Source organism: Lepisma saccharinum, chromosome 8 (assembly GCF_977018435.1).
Source record: "Lepisma saccharinum chromosome 8, izLepSacc3.1, whole genome shotgun sequence".
Taxonomy (NCBI): Eukaryota; Metazoa; Arthropoda; class Insecta; order Zygentoma; family Lepismatidae; genus Lepisma; species Lepisma saccharinum.
Genome location: NC_139236.1, coordinates 63917591 through 63938798, shown reverse-complemented (window position 1 = coordinate 63938798; position 21208 = coordinate 63917591). Strand labels below are relative to the sequence as shown.

The window sequence follows — 21208 nt, the reverse complement described above, 5'->3', positions numbered from 1 at the left end:
AGCATGGTCTACCGATCTTCTGACAAGTTTCAAGAAAATGTGGAAATCTCCTGATTTTTTGCTTTCTTAAATATTTATAAGGAACAATTATTTAAAAATATCGAAAGTTGATTTAAAATTTACATATTCAGCTGGTGGAATGCGAAGACACATGAATATTCCGCAGAGAGAGAGAGAGAGAGGTAGTAGGTATGTGGGGGAGGAGGGTCATATGGTCATACCAGGCTTGATGATATTGGGAAAGACGCGCGGCTTCTTGAGCCCTTTGTGCATTGGGAACTTCAAGACGGGTGTCCTAACTTTCCACATCTGGTGCGGTTTTTGTCAAACGGGAGGCAACTGGAAACTGGTTACAACTAAATACCAATGTTGCCACCCACACATACGAACAAGTATTCAGTTTTATGGTAGTGTTTATTGGAAGCAAATGCTAGATACAGGTTCAGGTTTTTAACTCTGATAAAAAAGGGAGTCCACATTACAAATGCAGCCAAAGGTTATAGTTAATTAGCTCTTAGTAAACTGTCGATTCATTGATTTGGTTTATTTTTCTTCGCATTTCTTCCACTTTTGGGTGTTGGCTAAACGTGAAGACGAGGATGAGTGATGATATGATGAAATTAATGAAGGGACAACCATGCCCAGGCCGAGATTCGATCCCGAGACGGGATCCTTGATGTCATAGGTAAAGAGAAGGTAAAGTGCTCCCTTGTGCTTAGCACCACGCCATGAAGGCGTATAGGGGGTGTGGCGGTAACGCCCCACAGCCCCACACTTCCTTGATCCGGTCGTAACTGGGGGTGATGTGATCAGCATCACCCCCCCTGACTGCCTTTACCCCCCAGGGTTTCCGCCAGATACCCATGTTATTCGACGCTGGGTGTGAGCTGGGGCCGCTTCCAACGTTAGAAAAATTCCCGGATTTGAACCGGCTGGGGATCGAACCCGGGACCTTTTGCATGGTAGTCAGAAACGTTACCGACTCTGTGCTAACCACTCAGCCGCGGAGGTCGGCTTAGTAAACTGCTGTTGCAGACTTATACGTTGCATTTTTATTTTTTCTTAATCATCTCTTAACTTAGAAATAATAGTTCATGTTTTTAGAGCGTTGTTTTCTTTTAAGCTATTTCTGAGCGTAACTACTACTACAATTGCTCTTATGTCCCTTTATACTCAATCAATACCGTGGCGATAGAAATTCTCTCTCCCGATTTTATACCAGGTAATCCTCGAATGCATAAAGCTGCTTTAATTAACATGTACATTGTCTGGAGTGACTGGGAAAAAAGTTGAAGAAAAACCTGCGAACTGTCTAATACTGGGTCACGGGTTCGAATCCCGGACTGGGCATGGGAGCTCTAATCCTTTACGATTAGACAAATGTGGCAGATGTGAAGTAAAATAAACCATATCAATCAACCAATCTGTCTAATACTGGTTAGTTACCTTCCGTGATTGAAATAAAAGTTTTAATTCGAGGGAATTTCGGGGGTTCAGGCATGATAGCCCTCATCTATTACCATTAATGAGAGTGTGCTTTGAATGTGTTGTTAAAAAAATTACATCCTGTACCTTTGGCTAGTTTTAAATAAAAGCAATCTAAGCTGTTATCAGGTAGAGTATTTAAAGATATGTATCCTCGAATCCTTGCACCCCCCTCAGTTTTGGCACCCGATCGTCGCCACTGGTTGGGGGAAACTGTACCTTTAGTTTAGGTCAATTAAGGGGGTGGGGTTATCGTACCCTTTGAAGTGCAAATTCATAATAAAATTTGTATTGACATAACAGTAATAAATTTATCTTTTGACATCTAAAATTAATAATTAACCTTCAATAATGATAGTGGAAAGCTTTCCCACTCTACCCCCCCCCCCTCAGAACGTTGACAATCCGCTATTATTAGTTCTTCTGATTTTTTAAGCAGATCTCCTGATTTTTCAGGGGACGATCTCCCGATTTTTTAAAATCTGACCTGGCAACGCTGACGTCACCGCACGTCACTGTCCCCCAGTAAGTCTAGATCATCTGCATATGCTAACAACTGAGTCACACCATTTAATTTTACTCCTTCGTTAGTTTCTTTTACCTTCCTAACAGCATATTCTAAGGCAAAATTAAAGAGCAAAGGAGATAATGCATCTCCTTGTTTTAACCCATCATGAATTGTAAATTTGTCAGACATATTAATACCGTATTAATAAGGAACATGCTCTCATCATTTTTTATTATTTACAATGCAGTCGAAGACATACAAATATTCATCGATGGATGAATCACAGTGCTTATTACGTATTTGATTTATGACAGTCAGCAACCAGTGCGTAAAATTTTTAAAAGTGTACTTTCCAGAGTGAGTTTTCTGCTACTGCATGAACGTCGGTCAACCTCATTGGTAGATAAGGTGAAACGTTTCGTGTTTTGATTGGTGAAGTGATATTTATATTTTGGTGGCATCGTGTATGGTATTAGAAATAAGTAACGTTGTGATGTTTTGTTAAATTATGTTAAAACAATTCGTTTCAACAGTGATTCCAAATATATTGTGCCTATAACGAGGTCAAATATAGAGAGAACATTTAAGTGAAATTTATTATTTCATTTAAATTAAGTGGTGCAATAAGTATGGCATATAAAACTGAGCCAACCATATGATGATGGTATCACCACAAGCACTCGTCTCATTCATTGTGTAGTAGACTTGAATTTTTTGTGTGTGAAGAAACAAGGAACACATTTAGTGCTTTTATTTTCTTGTCTTTCCTGAAGACACATAATTGGATACAGCGGGGCACATTACATCTTATACAAAGGTAGGTTTGTGTTTTACCCTCCGTAGGTTTTTCTGATGATTAGTATTACAATTCAGCACAAAAAATAGCACGATCGATATAGCGGTCATCATTTAAGGTTAAAAAAGGGAAATCTTGTAGGCGATTATATTTATGAGGCATACTTATACAGAGTTTAAAGCTATGAAACACATCAGCATTTCCCTTGTACTTAGAATTAATGGTAAGACTACTTTACGTCCTTTTCCTAAGAAATATGTGGCATATATCGTTGTAAAGGTTATTGTGTAAGGAATGCTACTTGTTTACTATCCTTCGGACACATTTATTTATTTTTACAGAAGAAACTACTTACCGTAATAAGTTCCTGTAGCATTGTCGAACATCGGGAAGGTGTTTTGTGTGATGTGGGAATGTTTCATAGCTGAAATTGATGTTGTTCGTTGAAAATTAATTCTCCGACGGAGAATAGCGTTTGGTGTGTACACCTTCGTACACCATCATGCATCTTCTTCTTCTTCTTCTTCATGCATCACTCGTCGTGATTGTGTTTTGTTCATGTTCAATGGGTATCCAGTGTTTCGAACTGTCTGCGTTTGCAACGAGAGTTAGAAGGATGGCGTGTCGCAAGTCCTACGAACCATTGGCTCATGGTTAGGTTAGGAAACATAGTTAAAATTTGGTGTCGTGTTAGTATCAGGATCTAGAAATTGGAATTAATTGCGAACCATTGGTGCTTGCCCCACGAACCATTGGCGCATGTTTAGGTTAGTTCAGTTAGGTTAGGAAACATAGTTAAAATTTGATGTCGTGTTAGTATCAAGATCTAGAAATTGGAAATAATTGCGAACCATTGGCGCTAGCCCCACGAACCATTGGCACGTGGTTAGGTTAGTTCAGTTAGGTTAGGAAACATAGTTAAAATTTGGTGTCGTGGTAGTATCAGGAATATATATATTTCCTTGTGAAACAAAAAAATTCGCGAAAATCGACAGTTTCCATTTCGAAAACTAATGCCTTATTTTCGCTTATTATCCAGTTTCTAGATGTTTCCCACTTATTCCAGGACGGATAGCCCCAAAAACGATTCACGGATAGCGCCATGAAAGATTACAATTTCCTTCGTAAAAGAACATGAAAAAAAAAAATTGAAAAAGAAATAGATCTGATGAACTTTGTTCACGGGCATTTCTTGGGTTCCAAAGGTTGAAACACTGCATAACAATTGAAAATAGAGGAAAGACTAGCCCGACGCGTCATTATGTAGGAAGGTGTGTGTGGTAAGCGGAAAGGCTAGGAGAAAGAAGTACTGGTAATGTGAAAAATTGCTCTTACTTTCATCAAAACAACGTCAATATACCTTCAGGAATGTTCCACGAAGGAGATACGTAAGTACGAATGTCAAAAATTTGACAAAATACAAGCACGACGCGCGATTATGTAGGAAGGTGTACTCGCCATATTGTGTCAGGCAAGCGAAAAGGCCTACCAGAAATACGTACTGGTAATGTGAAAAATTGCTCTTACTTTCATCAAAACAACGTTGATACACCTTCAGGAATGTTCCGCGAAGCAGATACGTAAGTATGAATGTCAAAAATTGACGAAACGAAAAAATTAGAGGTGTCCGAAGGATAGTAAATTTTTACCCATCCCCCTAATATTGCGAATGCTTTCAATGAGTATTTTGTAAATGCAGTTCCAAATAGAAGGAATGGGTTTATGGCTGCTCCAGAAGAATGTTCTACACACACAACAGTGAATGACAAATCCTTGTTCATTTCCCCCATTACTGAACAGGAATTAAAGATAATCTTCAGGCGTATAAAAAACAAACGATCTTCCGGCATTGATGAAATACCAGACTTCCTAATTAAGAAATGTTATAGTTCCCTATGTCAACCATTACTACATATAATAAACATTTCCATTGAACAGGGTATTTTTCCAAACAGGCTAAGGATAGCTGTTGTTAAACCATTACTGAAGAAAAATGACCCAAAGGATTTATCAAATTACAGGCCCATTTCACAACTCTGTCTTCTCAAAAATCATTGAACATGCAATAATGATGAGAGTAGAAAATTTCTGTAGTAAACACTCAATCTTAAGCTTGTCGCAGCATGGTTTTAGGTCCGAACGAAGGACAAAAACAGCATTAGCAGACTTAGTAGAATGTGTCACACAATCGCTGAATAATTGTAAACACACGGTAGGAGTCTTTTGTGACCTATCAAAAGCTTTCGATTCTGTAAATCACGAGATATTGCTGTGGAAACTTCAAAAACTTGGTATTCGTGGACTACCACAAAAGTGATTTCAATCTTATCTTACCAATAGAAAGCAAATTGTAGAAATCGCTCACACCACAGCAAAAGGATACGAAACACATCAACACTCCACCATGAAAAGTGTAACATGTGGGGTGCCTCAGGGAAGTATTCTTGGCCCTCTTTTGTTTCTTATGTACATAAATGATTTACCAAATGTTATACGTGAGGCAAATGCAATATTATATGCTGATGATACAAATATTATAGTAACAGACACTTCCAAAGATGCTCTACAATCTAAGGCTAATAACGTATTAAACAAATTAGATGACTGGTTTTTAAATAATAATCTACTCCTCAACAGCAAAAAAACAAATTACATTACATTTTCTACAATCCAAACCAGAAATCAAATAAGCCTCAATCTAATATCTGGGAATACACAACTAGAGCCTAAAAAAAATTCAAAATTTCTGCGTATCATTCTGGATGAACACCTTAGCTATACAGAACACATAAACACGCTACAATCAAAATTAAGTAGTGTGTGCTATGCCCTTCGAGAAATGGTAGACATCTCAAGCACCCAAAGTGTAGAGTGCCTCTATATGGCAAACTTTGATGCTTTACTAAGATACGGGATTATGGTTTGGGGTAACAAGGGCCACTCCAATGTTCTTTTTATGCTTCAAAAAAGAGCTATAAGAATCATAGCTGGAGTAAAGAAAACTTATTCATGTAGAACTCTTTTCCGTAAACTTAATGTGTTACCTCCCCCCTGCATATACATTTATGAATGCTTAATTCATGTTAAGCAAAATATTTCCAACTTTGCCACAAATGAGAAAATACATGGCCTAAACACAAGAAATAAAGACAAACTTCACATAAAACACTGCCTCCTTAACTTATGTAAGAAAGATCCCTTAAACTCTTCCATAGATCGCTACAATAAACTACCACAAGTTGTGAGGAAAGAACCAAAATTGATGATATTCAAGCACAAGATAAAATCAATGCTTCTGAAGCATGTTTCTTATTCAGTAGCTGAATACTTGGAAGCGACTTTTACATAAGACAAATGTACATAATCAGTGGTCAGAAGTAGCGAGCTACTTGTAGCGTCGCTACTGTAGCTAGCTACAAAATTTGTAGCTGTAGCTGTAGCGACGCTACATTTTGAAAATTGTAGTTGTAGCGGTAGCGAAGCTACAAAATTCCTGTAGTTGTAGCGAAAATTTCGCTACAGCTACATTTTTCCTTGGCATTTTGAGGTGAATTTTGAATGTGGCAACAGTGTCAGAAAAAATCGACAATAACCCTTAATGTTGCAGGAGGTTCATAAAGACAGTCTATTACATGGAGATACAGATTATCTAGATTGTAGATTATAGATATCTGCGTAATTTATTTAATTAGTATCTGAAGAATTCAGATATTCAGATAACTAACTGACATATATGAATATATTCCTGCTAACAGCTACGTTTTTTTAGCTGCATCGCTATTTTGGGAAGAAACATGCCTCGTTTGCTGCACCACTGGAAAAAAGTGCCTCGTTTACGTCACCCCCGGAACAAATCCTGTGGATATTCATGGTGTAAGAGACACCAAAATGTCATTAATTGCTGTGTAAGACACAACTTGCAGTGCAAAAACGAGCGATGGAATTTCCACTGCACTGACAAGGGAATAGTGCCAGCAATAAATGGCTCAGTACGTTAACAGCATTGATCATCGTCAGTATATCTCACCAGCAAGAAATTATTGTTACAAGAATGATAGAGTTTCTGGAATTAGAGTTATTTTCGAGATAGTATTTGTTCACAAATTTTAAAATTACAATACATTTAGAACACTCAGGTTTACACGACAGTTTCCTCAATAATTTTATCATATTGCAAAAAGTACGTACGAGTTATTGACTTTCCTGCAGAAACGACAATTTTCTTTAGTTAATATACATAGTTTTCAAATTTATGTATTTCTCCTACTTTTGCGTCACTTTTCTGTAACTTTTGCTAATCATGACATCATCATCATCATCCTTCGCTGTTTCCTGCCTCTGGCTGGGTCGGCATAGAAGTCAAGCCTCTCCATTTTTTCCAGGTCTTTCACAACTCCTCTCTTTCCAAGGTGTTCCAATCTTGTCTCCTAACACTCTCCACTATCTGCTCTTTCCACCGACATCTTGGTCTCCCCCTTGGCCTTATTCCCACTCCTTGTGCATTGTAAGCTCTTACTGGTAGTCTTTGTGCATCCATCCTCTTCATGTGTCCGAGCCATCTCATCTGTGCCTGATCTATTCTGTCCTGAAGCTTCACTACACCCACTGTCTGTCAAATCTCCTCATTTCTCATTCTATCCCTTCTAGTCTTCTTCACAAGACTCCTTAAAAAATTAATCTCCACTGCCTGCATCTTTTCTTTGTCTCTCTATGTCATTGTCCAAGTCTCTGCTCCATACGTAATTATTGGCACATAGTATGTGTTACATATTACCTTCTTGCATTTCATAGGTACATCCCTATTCCATATTAATCTTCGAACGCTTTGATATAGTTCACCACCATTCATTTGTCCTCCTTTGTTTACCTCCTCATCTATTCTTCCACTTCTCTCAGTCATGACAATGAGGATAAATGGTTTATTTAATTATTCTCTTATCTATAGTTGCTTTCTGCCACTTTCGGCTAATTGTGAGAACGAGGAAGAATGATAATGAAATATTTATTCTCAAGAAAAATATGTTGATGTGAACATAAATACTTAATTCTAAAAATTTTATTTGTGTATAATTGTAATAATTATGTAATTTGGGTAACACCTTAATTGCAATATTCATATATAATTTGAATTGATATGCCACTTGCATAGGTATGGTATTCTCAAAAACTATAGTAAAAATAAGTAACTGAAGTAACATTGCTATCAAAATTATCAAATGACTGGAATCATTTTAATGAATAACAGAATCTATTTACCAGTAGTAGGGGATTTTTTTTAATACCCATATCGTTGTTTTTTAGTTTTTTTATGCAGAAGTAGCGAGTAGCGAACAGGAGTAGCGTAGCGAGCTACTTTTTGGTAAATGTAGTTGTAGCTGTAGCGAAGCTACATTTTGGAAGATTAGCTGTAGTTGTAGCGAAGCTACTTTTAAAATGTAGCGTTCTGATCACTGTACATAATGTATAGAAAAGGAAAGTTAAAAATTGTACTTACGTATGTGAGTATAGTGCTCTTATTGTAGAACGACGTTTCAGAGATTGACTATCTCTTTCCTCAGGTTCGTATAAAAACTAAGTACTTGGCATAGTACTGCGTCAAAAATGTAATATGAGGATTGTGGTTAAGGGTTGGTTAGGGTACATTTAAAATATTAAGTTTTTGCTATTAGAAGTACGTAAAAACCAAGCCGTTCTCTAATAAAACTTGTACAGTAGACCTATTCACAGGTAAAAAAAGTTAAAAAAGTTAAAATTCTAAAAAAACCTGCATAAATCACAATGCAACCTGCAGGTTTGGCCTTTCCTACCCAACTGTGCTTATCTATCCACATGAAGGTCAATTCTCAACGAATATTTCCCCTCCCCATAATTTTCTCGTTTCCCCTTCTTACGTCACAAATCCAACGTGAATTCACGTTCCTCTCTTGCAGCTTGCATAACTTCCGGAGTGACGTGGAAACCGATATTGGGTTCAATCTTCCAGGCTTTATCCCATTTTTTGAGGAAATTGATCCACCCTTCTTCCAAATTTCCTTCGTCCCTATTAAGATTACTCTTCCCCCCCCTACAAATACTCGCTGTTTCATACACGTTTCTTCCTAATTTCCTCCCCTCTTTTCTGATTACCTCTTTTTTTGCGATTCTATGCCCACTTTCCAAAATATGTTCTGAGAGACCAGTTTTGGGAACTTTTTCCCTTATGTCCTTTTCATGTTCGCTCCATCTTTTACCCATATTTCGGCCCGTCTGTCCTATGTACTCCTTCCCGCATTGGCATTCTATTCGATAAACCCCCTTCTGTTTTTCCGGTATTTCCCTAGTTGTCTTTCCTTTCTTATAATCGGTGAAGTATTTGAAACGTCGTTCTACAATAAGAGCACTATACTCACATACGTAAGTACAATTTTTAACTTTCCTTTTCTATATTCTGGATTTGTGAGTAACACGCGACAAACCTATAAAATACATAATGTAGTATAATCACATATTATTCTTGTAAAATTAAATGTCAAATGAAAGTGGGTAATTAGTATCACCTAGAAGTAGGCTGTAATGTTCTATATCTTCTCATGTTATATTTTTTTGTGATTTTGATATAATACCAGAGTAAGACCCAATTTTTTACAATTTTTGGCTATATATTTTGTGTTTGTAAAATCTATTAATGTAGTATTGTATTGTAATGTAAGTAGACATGTCCTATATTACCATGTACTGTAATTTGTACACACCGGTAGTCCTTGGATGCAAATAAAATAAACTGGGCTTCGAGATTATACCACGCATTTTGCCTGCTCGAGTGAAGAAGCTCACAATTCCATATGCTATCTAGCGTCGTCCTGTACTAACTATTTGCCACACGGGGGGAAATACTCTCCCTGGAGCCCTCTAATACATAGCTTCATAGATGCACATTACTTGTGCTCTCAGAACTTTTGATATTACCAGAAAATCAATAAAAAAAATCCTAGATATTAAAAGATGGGACTCTTGGATCTGCAATCTAGTGTTGTAATAATAAAGTAATAACAGCGTTGTATTGTCAGAAGAGATTTCTTAACATAATTAAGTATGCTCATCATATTTTCTTTTTATTCATAGATGTTTCTGATACATAAAAAGTGTTTGCTGTACCTGCTTCTTGGCCTTCTTACTCTACCTGTTAGTGAAGAACATGGCCAAATGATAAAAGTGAAAAGCAAGAGCAAAGATGATTCTAACAGCATTGCAGAAGAAACAGATGAAAGTTATGAAACATTTAAGCCTACAAATGAGTGGCAGACAGTAAAGAAAGGTAAGATAAAACAGATGAAAACATACCTCAGGAATGCAATTTCACAAGAAAGACCTTCTTTGTTAGCGAATATTGCAATTTAGAAAGAACTGTTGCTTCACCTAACAGAATTTTCAAATTATACTGGGAAAAAAAACATCTTTAGTATTATCATCTTTACCTTCCGTTGGTGCATGAATGTTTATTAAAATAATTTTGCACCACCTACCTTGTAATACTGCATATGATATCCTATCATTAATAAATTTTACTGTTTTAAGAGCCGAGATAATTATATTATTCACGAAGAAGCTAAGATTTTCAGTACCACCATGGAAAAAAGTGTAATTTTAATTTTACCTACCTTCTCCTGGCCACTTTTGCCGGCCCCTATGGCAGAGTGGTTAGCACATCGCGGTACTACGCCAGGGGTCCCGGGTTCGAATCCTGGCCTGGGCATGGATGTTTGTGAGTGTCCATTCATCATATCATCACTCATCCCCATCTTCGCAAATTAGCCAAGAGTGGCACAAGAAGCAAAGTAAAATAAAGCAAATCAATCAATCATGGCCACTTTGCTTCCTGGACAGCTACTATATCTAATTTATACTTAACTATCTCATTAACTGTAGACTGAAATGCCCCAGGCCTGTAAAGGCTCAGAACATTCCATTGCCTGATTTAATAACCTTATTCCTCCTGCACAAAGTCCAGGGACCTCCCAAAGTACTCCCTACCCAGAGATCCGAATGAGAGACTATTTTTACCTCCGGAATATTTTACCTTGGGAACATCCATGGCCTCATGCTGCTGATTCTTCATATATATTTTTTACAGTGCAGAGTTGTCAGCTCTTTGCCTAACCCCCAATATGAATGGAGGACCTCACCTGTTGTTGGTCAACGTATCCCTCGAATCTAGCTGGGAGGACCACATAGTAGTTCACCAACCTGCCCCACCTCTGACAATTGTGGGGCACTCAGCCAATCAAGGACAGCTCTACAAATCCCAACAGAGCAAGATTTTGACCATTTCACTAACTGCAGTGAACATATCCCTATGCCATGTATCAATTATGAAAACACAAAATAATTTAAATAACAATGAATTTGAAGACAAGAAAACATACAATCCAGACAATCTAGTCTGTATAACGCAACAAAATATTGGTATCTATACTTAGGGTTCAGTTGTGAAAGTGAATTGTTCAAGTCACCATTGCTCGTAAGTTGCAGCTGTCTGAAGCATTTTTTGCTTGCTGCAATACTAAGGCAACCATTGTAACGTACTTAAAACCTTATAGATAGGATCATAATTACTCATATAATACCGAACTTGACTTATCTAACCTACTTGTGTAAATATTTAGAAACATTGCACAATCTGTACTTGAACAGAGTCGCATTTTTGCTTTGCAGGTCAGCCCATACCGCAAGGTCTTCATGTGAGAATGAACTTTCAGACAGGAAAAACGGAAGCAAAGTTAATGGATGAAGACACTTCCGAGACAGATACGGCTGTTTCTGAAGTATCAAGTGATGAACCTATTCACGATTTTCACAGATCGGAGAGCTTGGTGGATGGCATTGACGTTTTTTCCACAGATGATGGCACGAGCACCATGTTCTCTGGGGACAAGTACAACAGAGAACAATTGCAGGATGCTCTGAAGAACATGGTTGGCGATGATGTTGAAGTTGCTACTGATGAGGTATGCACTTTACGTATTTGTTAGGTACTAGACCTTTTAACTGGTATTTTGTTGGTTTTAATATTAGCTTGTAAGGTCAAACGGATAGAATTGTTAGTTCGTTTATGATACTGCATGCAGTCTTTTTTTGTAAATAAACTTCAAAGTATTCATAATGGAACAAAGCAGGGAAATTACCGATATACTCTCTGATGACTGATGACAATGCCAATATTTAACCAATTCCAGCATACAATGCCTTTTTCAGCATGGTAAAAGTGACTATTATTTTCATTTATTATGGATATTGTGACTTTTAAAAAAAATTTACATCACTTTTCTGCTTATATAGGCTAATTGCAGTGATGTGGATTGATGATGTTTTGGTGAAATTCGACATACTGCAGGAATGCCTGTGACAGAATTGAATTGTTGTTTTATGTCCACTTTATTGCCTCCCTGGTGGCACAATTGTAATGTCATCACCTTGTAATCAAGGGGCCCCGGGTTTGGTACTCGGTGGAGGCCATAGAGGTTCGGATCCTACTTTGAACTGTAGGCCCAGTGCCGATTAGCTTTTCTGTGCATAAAGTGGACTTAAAATTCACTCAAACCGAAGTCCACACTTTAAAGTGGGTTCTAAACGACTGTGCAGTGGCACAGTCCTGTGCTAGGAATCTATCCTGGAAACTCTAGTAGAGATGTGGACAACTTATGTATTTTATGGTAGGAGCAAGCAGCTTTTACACATATATATGATAATGGATAAAATTAAATCATTACAAGAAATCAATGTGTGAAAATAACATTAGATTTTCCTTATGGATTGGTACAAGACTTGTAAAAACTGTTGCAGTTTAAGCATATTTTCCATGAATAACATTTCGAAACTAAGAAATTGAACTTCAGAATCAATTTAATTTTTTTTTTTTTTTTTACTGATTTGGATATGCAGCGATCACCCAATGTGTGTATATGTCAGAAACTGACTTTACTCCATCCATACTAAATATGAAGTTCTGGTCATACAACAGTTGGGCTGAAAAGTTCGTAGGCTAACATAGTAAAAAATATTTTTTTGACAAAATTCGATTTTATTATTCAATATAGTTGCCTTTGAGGGCGATACAACGATTATAGCGGTCATACAATTTTTCGATGCCATTTTTATAGTACGATTTCTCTTTAGCCTCAAAATAGGCCTCAGTTTCGGCGATTACCTCTTCATCAGTGCTAAATTTCTTTCCAGCGAGCATTCTTTTAAGGTCTGCAAACAGGAAAAAGTCACTGGCGGCCAGATCTGGAGAATATGGTGGATGGGGAAGCAATTCGTAGTCTAATTCATATAATTTTGCCATCGTTTTCATTGATTTGTGACACGGTGCATTGTCTTGATGAAACAGCACTTTTTTCTTCTTCAAATGGAGCCGTTTTTTCGTGATTTCATCCTTTAAACGCTCCAACAACGCTATGTAATAATCGCTGTTGATGGTCTGGCCCTTTTTGAGGTAATCGATGAATATAATACCATGTGCATCCCAGAATACTGGTGCCATAACCTTGCCAGCCGACTGTTGCGTCTTTCCACGCTTTGGATTCAGTTCATCACGTGCAGTCCACTCGGCTGACTGTCGATTGGACTCTGGAGTGTAGTTATGGAGCCATGTTTCATCCATTGTAATATATCGACGGAAAAATTCGTGTTTATTACGGTTGAATATCGCTAAACATTGCTCCGAATCATCAAAACGTTGTTGCTTTTGATCGATTGTGAGCACACGCGGCACCCATTTTGCACACAGCTTTCGCATGTTCAAATATTCATGCACAATATGTCCAACACGTTCCTTTGATATTTTTAAAGTCTCAGCTATCTCTATCAACTTCACTTTACGATCATTTAAAATTATTTTGTGGACTTTTTTGATGTTTTTGTCGGTAACAGCCTCTTTGGGGCATCCACTGCGTGCATCGTCTTCGATGCTCATTTCGCCTCGTTTAAATTTAGCAAACCACTTCTCAACGGTTGATTTTCCTGGTGCAGAGTCCGAACAATGTTTATCAAGCCAAGCCTTGGCTTCAACAGTATTTTTTTTCACCAAAAAGCAATGCTTTATTAACACACAAAATTCTTTTTTATCCATTTTTTCACAATAACAAAATCTGCTTCACTCACAATGCTATATCTCACGAACTAATTATCCGGCAGCTGTGAAATTTATACACGTATCTTTTGAAGGTTAGTACTAAGTAAAAATCACATGGATTTAATTCTAGTAACGCCATCTATGAGTCAGCCTACGAACTTTTCAGCCCAACTGTTATGTTACTCTCAGTTCAGTAAATTTTCAATTGGTAAAAGTTTCATAACAGTACATTCGCAGCATTTATTTTTATAATTTACGTAAATATAAATTTTGTTGCTTTTGATATTGGAGTTTTTTAAAATTTTATATTAAGTTTGTGGATGGATTCATTTACCTGGACTTAGTACAGTCAGTTCTTTATAGCTTGATCCAAAATAGCCTCTGCAGTACATGATGAATTTTGGATACTTGTCTGCCAATGTAATGTCAGGAAGGAAAATGATTCCATGCAAAAGATCTCCACTATATCCCCATGATTCTTCATAAGATTCATATGCATTTTGTGAAGAATTCAGCATGAAAATGCCAGGGTTCACCAAGGTGGGCCCAACCAGTGTGTTTTTTGGTTGGGCCCATTTTAAAACCCAGTGGTTTTTTTCATTAACATTGGTATTTCAGTGATTTCTGAAATGAAGGAACATCATAGAGGTGTATACTAATGAAGATTGCATTCTAGATTCTTAGATTCATTATAACTCGAGATTAATTTTGCTATCTAAAATGCACAACACTTGTAATATTGAAATGAAGTAGAATGAAATATCAGTGCTCAGTACACCAATGCAAACATTTAATATTTATTAAAAAATTACATAGGCCAATATTAAGCTGTAGATTCTGCAGGTACTTTAGACAAATATCAATTCAAACATACAAACTTGCTAGGCACAGAGGTAACCAGGCAATCGTAAGAGAATAAAGGAAAAAAAAATAAACATTACTATGGAAAATGCCCATCCCACCTTTTCAAAACCATAGCTGTATGCCAGTGTCTAAACTTGTTTGTTTCATAACACACAACATTGTGTAATCTTAGGTAGGGGACATGGTAGTAGAAGCAATACAGATATTTTGTGCTGAAAGGGCTTTTTGATGGAGTATTAAAGCATTTCTGATATCATAGCAGCTAATACTACCTTATAATCAAGGGATCTTGGGTTTGATACCCAGTGCATGGATGTATATTTCAGTAGTTTCAGATCCCATCTTAAACTCTAGACTCTGCACAAGGTAGGTTGACTTAAAGTACTTTTTTTCCTCTACAGACTATAGACATCAGACTTCAATGTGTCTTGTAGGTTACAAATTCTATACCCTCTATGGAACTCCAGATTTGTTGTAGATTGTTGTGTTGTAGATTCAGGTCTGGCTCAGTTGTATACCAATTTCGTTACTGTGTTGGCAAACAATATTTTTCTTTCTTTACACCATTTTTTCACCTTTTCAGGTTAATTACAGAAATGAGAATGAATTATGATTAGATGAATTTGATGCTTATGTCTAGTAGGGGTGGCCAGATCCGGATCCTGGCGGATCCGAAATCCGGATCCGGTTGGTTCCGGATCCTAAGGATCCGGATCCTAAAATTTTTCGGATCCGGATCTGCGGATCCGGAATTTTCAGATCCGGATCCGGATCCAGTACTTTCGGATCCGGATCCGGATCCGCGGATCAGGAATTTTCAGATCCGGATCCGGATCCAGAACTTTCGCATCCGGAATTTTCAGATTCGGATCCGGATCCGGATCCAGAACTTTCGGATCCGGATCCAGAACTTTCGGATCCGGATTCAGAACTTTCGGATCCGGATCCAGAATTTTCGGATCCGGATCCAAAACTTTCGGATCCGGTACTTTCAGATCCGGATCAGGTACTTTCGGATCCGGATCCGGAATTTTCGGATCCGTTTTGCCATCCCACATGCGCTTCTTTGGAAAGTAAGAATGTGCTTATAACATATTGTTACCTGCTAATATACATATATATATAATATACATACACATATATATATATAGTGTGTGTGCTCGCGTGCGCGATTTGTAATTAATTAATACACTTACTTACTAGGGAGGTCTAAGTCTCCCCCTCTGATTTCCATGAAACTTGGCAGGTGTATAGAGCCCCCCCCCTCAAATGTCAAGATGAGGAGAAATTGAAGTGGGGATCTGTCCCCGAAACCACGTAAATATGACATAGGAAGAAACAGGGGGCATACGGCCTCTCTATACACCTGTCAAATTTCATGGGAATCGGAGGGGGACACAGGGGTCAGATGATTCCCACGGCAATTTGTCCTAATCTTGACATTTGAGGCGGGTTTTGCCCCCTAAAACAGTATTTTAGCCGAAACAAAAAAACACGTATTTCTTCCTTTGGGCCCCTCTATACACCTGCGAAGTTTCATGAAAATCGGAGGGGAACACAGGGGTCAGATCCTTACTTCAATTTGTCCTCATCTTGACATTTGAGGGGATTTTTCCCCTGAAACAGTTTTTAGCTCAAACAAAAAAACGCGTAATTCTTCCTTCGGGCCCCTCTATACACCTGCCACGTTTCATGGAAATCGGAGGGGAACTCAGGGGTCAGATCCCCACTTCAATTTGTCCTCATCTTGACATTTCAGAGGAGGTTGCCCCCTAGAACAAATTTTTTTCCGAAACAAAAAAACACGCATTTCTTCATTTGGGCCCGTTTATACACACACCTGCCAAGTTTCATGGAAATCTGAGGAGGACATAGGGGTCAGATCCCCACTTCAATTTGTCCTCATCTTGACAATTCACTGGGTTTCGCACTGTAAAACCGTTTTTTAGCTGAAACAAAAAAAAAAAACGGCTAGAATTTACAATATAGAGAAAGTCTCCAATTTCGTTAATTTTCGGTATACTAACTAATTTTGGCCTCCTAATCATGAATCTGTTGGAAAAAACCGGCGGTCACGTCTGGAAATTGTACAAAAATTTTCGTTAACGCCAAAAGCCATCCACGGGTAGCCCCACAAACCATTGACGTTAGCCCCAAAAACCATCCACGGGTAGCCCCACAAACCATTGACGTTAGCCCCAAAAACCATCCACGGGTAGCCCCACGAACCATTCACACGAGGTTAGGTTAGGCCTGTTAGGTTAGGTTCCATTAGCACTCATTTCACCCCTAAATTCATCGAAATTTTCAGACGTGACCGCCGGTTTTTTCCAACAGATTCGTGATTAGGAGGTCAAAATTAGTTAGTATACCGAAAATTAACAAAATTGGAGACTTTCTCTATATTGTAAATTCGCTCCAAAAAAATCGGAGGGGGACACAGGGGTCCGATCCTCACTTCAATTTGTCCTCATCTTGACATTTGTGAGGGTTTTGCCCCCTAAAACCGTTTTTTAGCTGAAACAAAAAAAAACACTTATTTCTTCCATTGGGCCCCACTATACACCTGCCAAGTTTTATGGAAATGGGAGGGACACAGGGGTCAGATCCTCACTTCAATTTGTCCTCATCTTGACATTTGAGGGGGTTTTGCCCCCTAAAACCGTTTTTATCTGAAACAAAAAAAACACGTATTTCTTCCATTGGGCCCCACTATACACCTGCCAAGTTTCATGGAAATCGGAAAGACACAGGGGTCAGATCCTCACTTCAATTTGTCCTCATCTTGACATTTGAGGGGGTTTTGCCCCCTAAAACCGTTTTTTAGCTGAAACAAAAAAAATCACGTATTTCTTCATTTGGGCCCGTTTATACACACACCTGCCAAGTATCATGGAAATCGGAGGGGGACACAGGGGTCAGATCCTCACTTCAATTTGTCCTCATCTTGACATTTGAGGGGGTTTTGCCCCCTAAAACCGTTTTTTATCTGAAACAAAAAAACACGTATTTCTTCCATTGGGCCCCACTATACACCTGCCAAGTTTCATGGAAATCGGAAAGACACAGGGGTCAGATCCTCACTTCAATTTGACCTCATCTTGACATTTGAGGGGGTTTTGCCCCCTAAAACCGTTTTTTAGCTGAAACAAAAAAAACACGTAATTCTTCCTTTGGGCCCCACTATACACCTGCCAAGTTTCATGGAAATCGGAGGGGGATACTTAGATAACCTCCCTTGTTAGTCTTACATTTTGTAATTATTTAACACTGCATATATTATAATGTTTTATTTTAATTTGTTGAACTGTAACTGTAGAACAATTGTATAATTTTTGTATAACATTTCTATCTTGTTATATGTGATAAAGGTTTCATCCTGGAATGGAATGTCTCACATTTATGTGTGTTTTCATTTCCAATACATTCGAATGAATACATATTCGTTTCAATGGCATTTGCAAAATCACTTCGGACATTTGTGCACGAGTGTGTTAGCCGATGCGTAGCAAAGTATTTTAGGAACAACACTTGAAAAAAATTCTTGTAGGACTAAGGTGTGGTAATATTATAATGGGATTGAGATACGAAACTCTAGGATCCGGATCCGGATCCAGATCCGAAACTTTCGGACCCGGATCCGAAATTTTTGGATCCGGATCCGAAACTTTCAGACCCGGATCCGGATCCGCGGATCCGGAACTCTCGGATCCGGATCCAGATCCGAAACTTTCAGACCCGGATCCGCGGATCCGGAACTCTCGGATCCGGATCCAGATCCGGAACTTTCGGATCCGGATCCGCGGATCCGGAACTCTCGGATCCGGATCCAGATCCGGAACTTTCGGATCCGGATCCAGATCCGGAACTTTCGGATCCGGATCCAGATCCGTAACTTTCGGATCCGGATCCGGATCCGGATTTTTCGGATCCGGATCCAGATCCGTAACTTTTGGATCCGGATCCGGATCCGAATGGATCCGGATTTTTCGGATCCGGATCCGTTTGGCCATCCCTAATGTCTAGATTGGGACTCAAACGCAGAATTTTCAGTGGCAACATTGTGATATAACAACAAATGTAGCTAGGAGAGACTTCAGTGTCATATTGAAAAAAATCAAATTGTAATTTTAAATCTTGTCATATACTGGTTTAAATTATTATAATTACATGTTTAAAACTTGTAATGACACAGTAAATCATCAAGAATTATCCTCCTGTACTTTGAAAAAATACAGCTTTAATCATTTACATCTATAAAACTACAAGAATAGATACTTGTATAAATGACAAATTACCAAGATCTTGTAGTATCTTTCAAATTGTAAAAGCCTGAAATGCGAAGTGGAGAACCTTTGAAGTAAAAAAAAAAAAGTCTTGAAGGATGTAGCCTTACATAATTTTCACACAGTATATTGATGAACTGTACTGTTGACGAGATCTTAGTATAATCTCATACTTTTTTTTTCTTTTTTTTAAAGGATATTGATCGAGTGAAACAAAGCTTTCGTTCCTATGATGAATTGAAGAAAGAATTGAAAGATATCAACATGGCAGTAAAAACGGATGTGGAACTCCTCTCCAAACTTGTTCAAGAATATAAGGCAGGATCAGATGAAGAGAAGATATCAGTGTTAATGGACTTGGAATACCTTGTCCATCAGTTTGACAATGCACAGGACTTCATAAAGCTGGGCGGCTTCACCGACATAGTGTTTCCTGGAATGAACAGCAGCGTAGCAAACATCAGATCGGAGTGTGTTCACCTGCTTGGTTCAGCCGTTCAGAGCAACCCGCGTGTTCAGATCGCTGCACTAGAAACTGGAGCCGTACAGCAACTTTTACGTGTCCTTGCATTTGATAGTGATATTTTTGTGCGAGGAAGGGCTTTGTATGCTTTGTCGTGTTTGGCTCGACATTTCCCGTCGGCGCAGCGCAAGTTAATCGAAGAAGGTGGCTTGTCTGTTTTTGGAGAACTTTTCGAGAAAGACGAGCAGCCGTATAAGAAACTTCAGGTGAAAGTGATAACGTTGCTCAACGACTTGGTGTTAGAAAAGAAACACACCGAGGAAAGTCTCGGCAAAATGAAAGACTCGACCCAGGTCGAGAAGTTGAGACAATACGTCGTAATAAATTTAGAAAAACAACTAGTCGAGCTTGGCTGGTGCAGCAGATTCACAAAACTCCTGTTTGTTCCTAAGTCCGACAGGCAAGACAAAAGGGACGATCTCAGTTCGGCTGTGAACCAGGACATCCCTATTCGTCCAGAGCATGATGTTGTTGAAAAAGTTGTCAGTGCGATGCTTACGTTCGCTGATGTGTGCGCGTCTCGGTTTCAATCGGTCAGGCAAGTGCTTTCGCATTTGCATGCCCAGTATAAAGACTTGGCGGTGAAAGAGCACTTCAAAAACGAATTTCAGAACATTTCTGATGATGCCGATACCTCATATTATACAAATATGTATGATATGATTTCAAATTTGTTGGATAAATTGAAAATGCATAAAGATGAACTTTGATGGTAGAAAGAGAGAGAATGAAATTGTTGATCATGTGCTGTGATGTATAAATTATTTATTCGTTGTTGACTATTTTTGTACCATGTTGAGTTAATAAATTCAGTGAGCGATTTTCTTTTTAAAAAATAGTTGTGATTAAGCAGAAGGAAATGTTAGGGAAAGTATTAATATTGTTCCTGGGAAAATATTATTTCATGTGCAGACAACATGATTCACTTACCAGATATGATATGAGTTTATAAGTACTTCAATATCACAAAAGCACTTTCGAAGGTTAAAATTACACTTACAAACTATGTCTGAGTCAATGCTCTTACCATTTCCAACCTATACCTGTACTTAGAAATTGAAACCATTTAAAATTGTTCAGAATATTTATAAAATGTAAAATGTAGGTTTTAATTGGAATTATACCATATTAATCTATCAAAGTTTATTACATAAAATATTATTTTCACATAAGATAATTATTTAATCACGAACTTCATTTTTCCCAACAATGCTGTTGCATAAATAATTAAATATATGTAGATGCCACGAAATTGTGGCACTTTTCATCCCCTCCCCTCCCTTCTTTTCACATTCCCAGATTCCAGAAAAGTATCACTGATTAAATTTCAACCAATATATCAGCATCAGCTGTCATAATTTTAACTATTCTATCCAGTACTGATATTTAAAGCCCAAGCAGTCAAAAGAACCAACTCGAAATTCTATTTGTGTCGTTTCCATTGAAGGGCAAGAGGATCATATGAAGCCTTGAACCAATCGACTTGGTCAAGTTGCCATGCTGAGGGGAAATTCCTGTGGCATTCTGCATTGTCAAACTTATGCCACACAGCAGCAAAGTTTTTAAAACAGGTGTCGCTGACAGCTCCAACAAGTAAAAGGTGCAGCTAAGCCCGGCAGCAAACGTATGGGTTTCT

The 21208-nt window shown here is 38.2% G+C and overlaps 1 protein-coding gene across 1 annotated transcript; it reads left to right on the top strand.

Moving 5' to 3' along the window:
- Positions 1-2361: 2361 nt before the first annotated feature.
- Sil1 (Sil1 nucleotide exchange factor) lies at positions 2362-20619 on the top strand. Its single transcript, XM_083126779.1, has 4 exons — positions 2362-2810; positions 9891-10083; positions 11481-11773; positions 19245-20619. The coding sequence occupies exons 2-4, from the start codon at positions 9891-9893 to the stop codon at positions 20280-20282; spliced, it is 1524 nt and encodes a 507-aa protein (XP_082982905.1). The 5' UTR covers positions 2362-2810; the 3' UTR covers positions 20283-20619.
- The last annotated feature ends 589 nt before the right edge of the window (positions 20620-21208 follow it).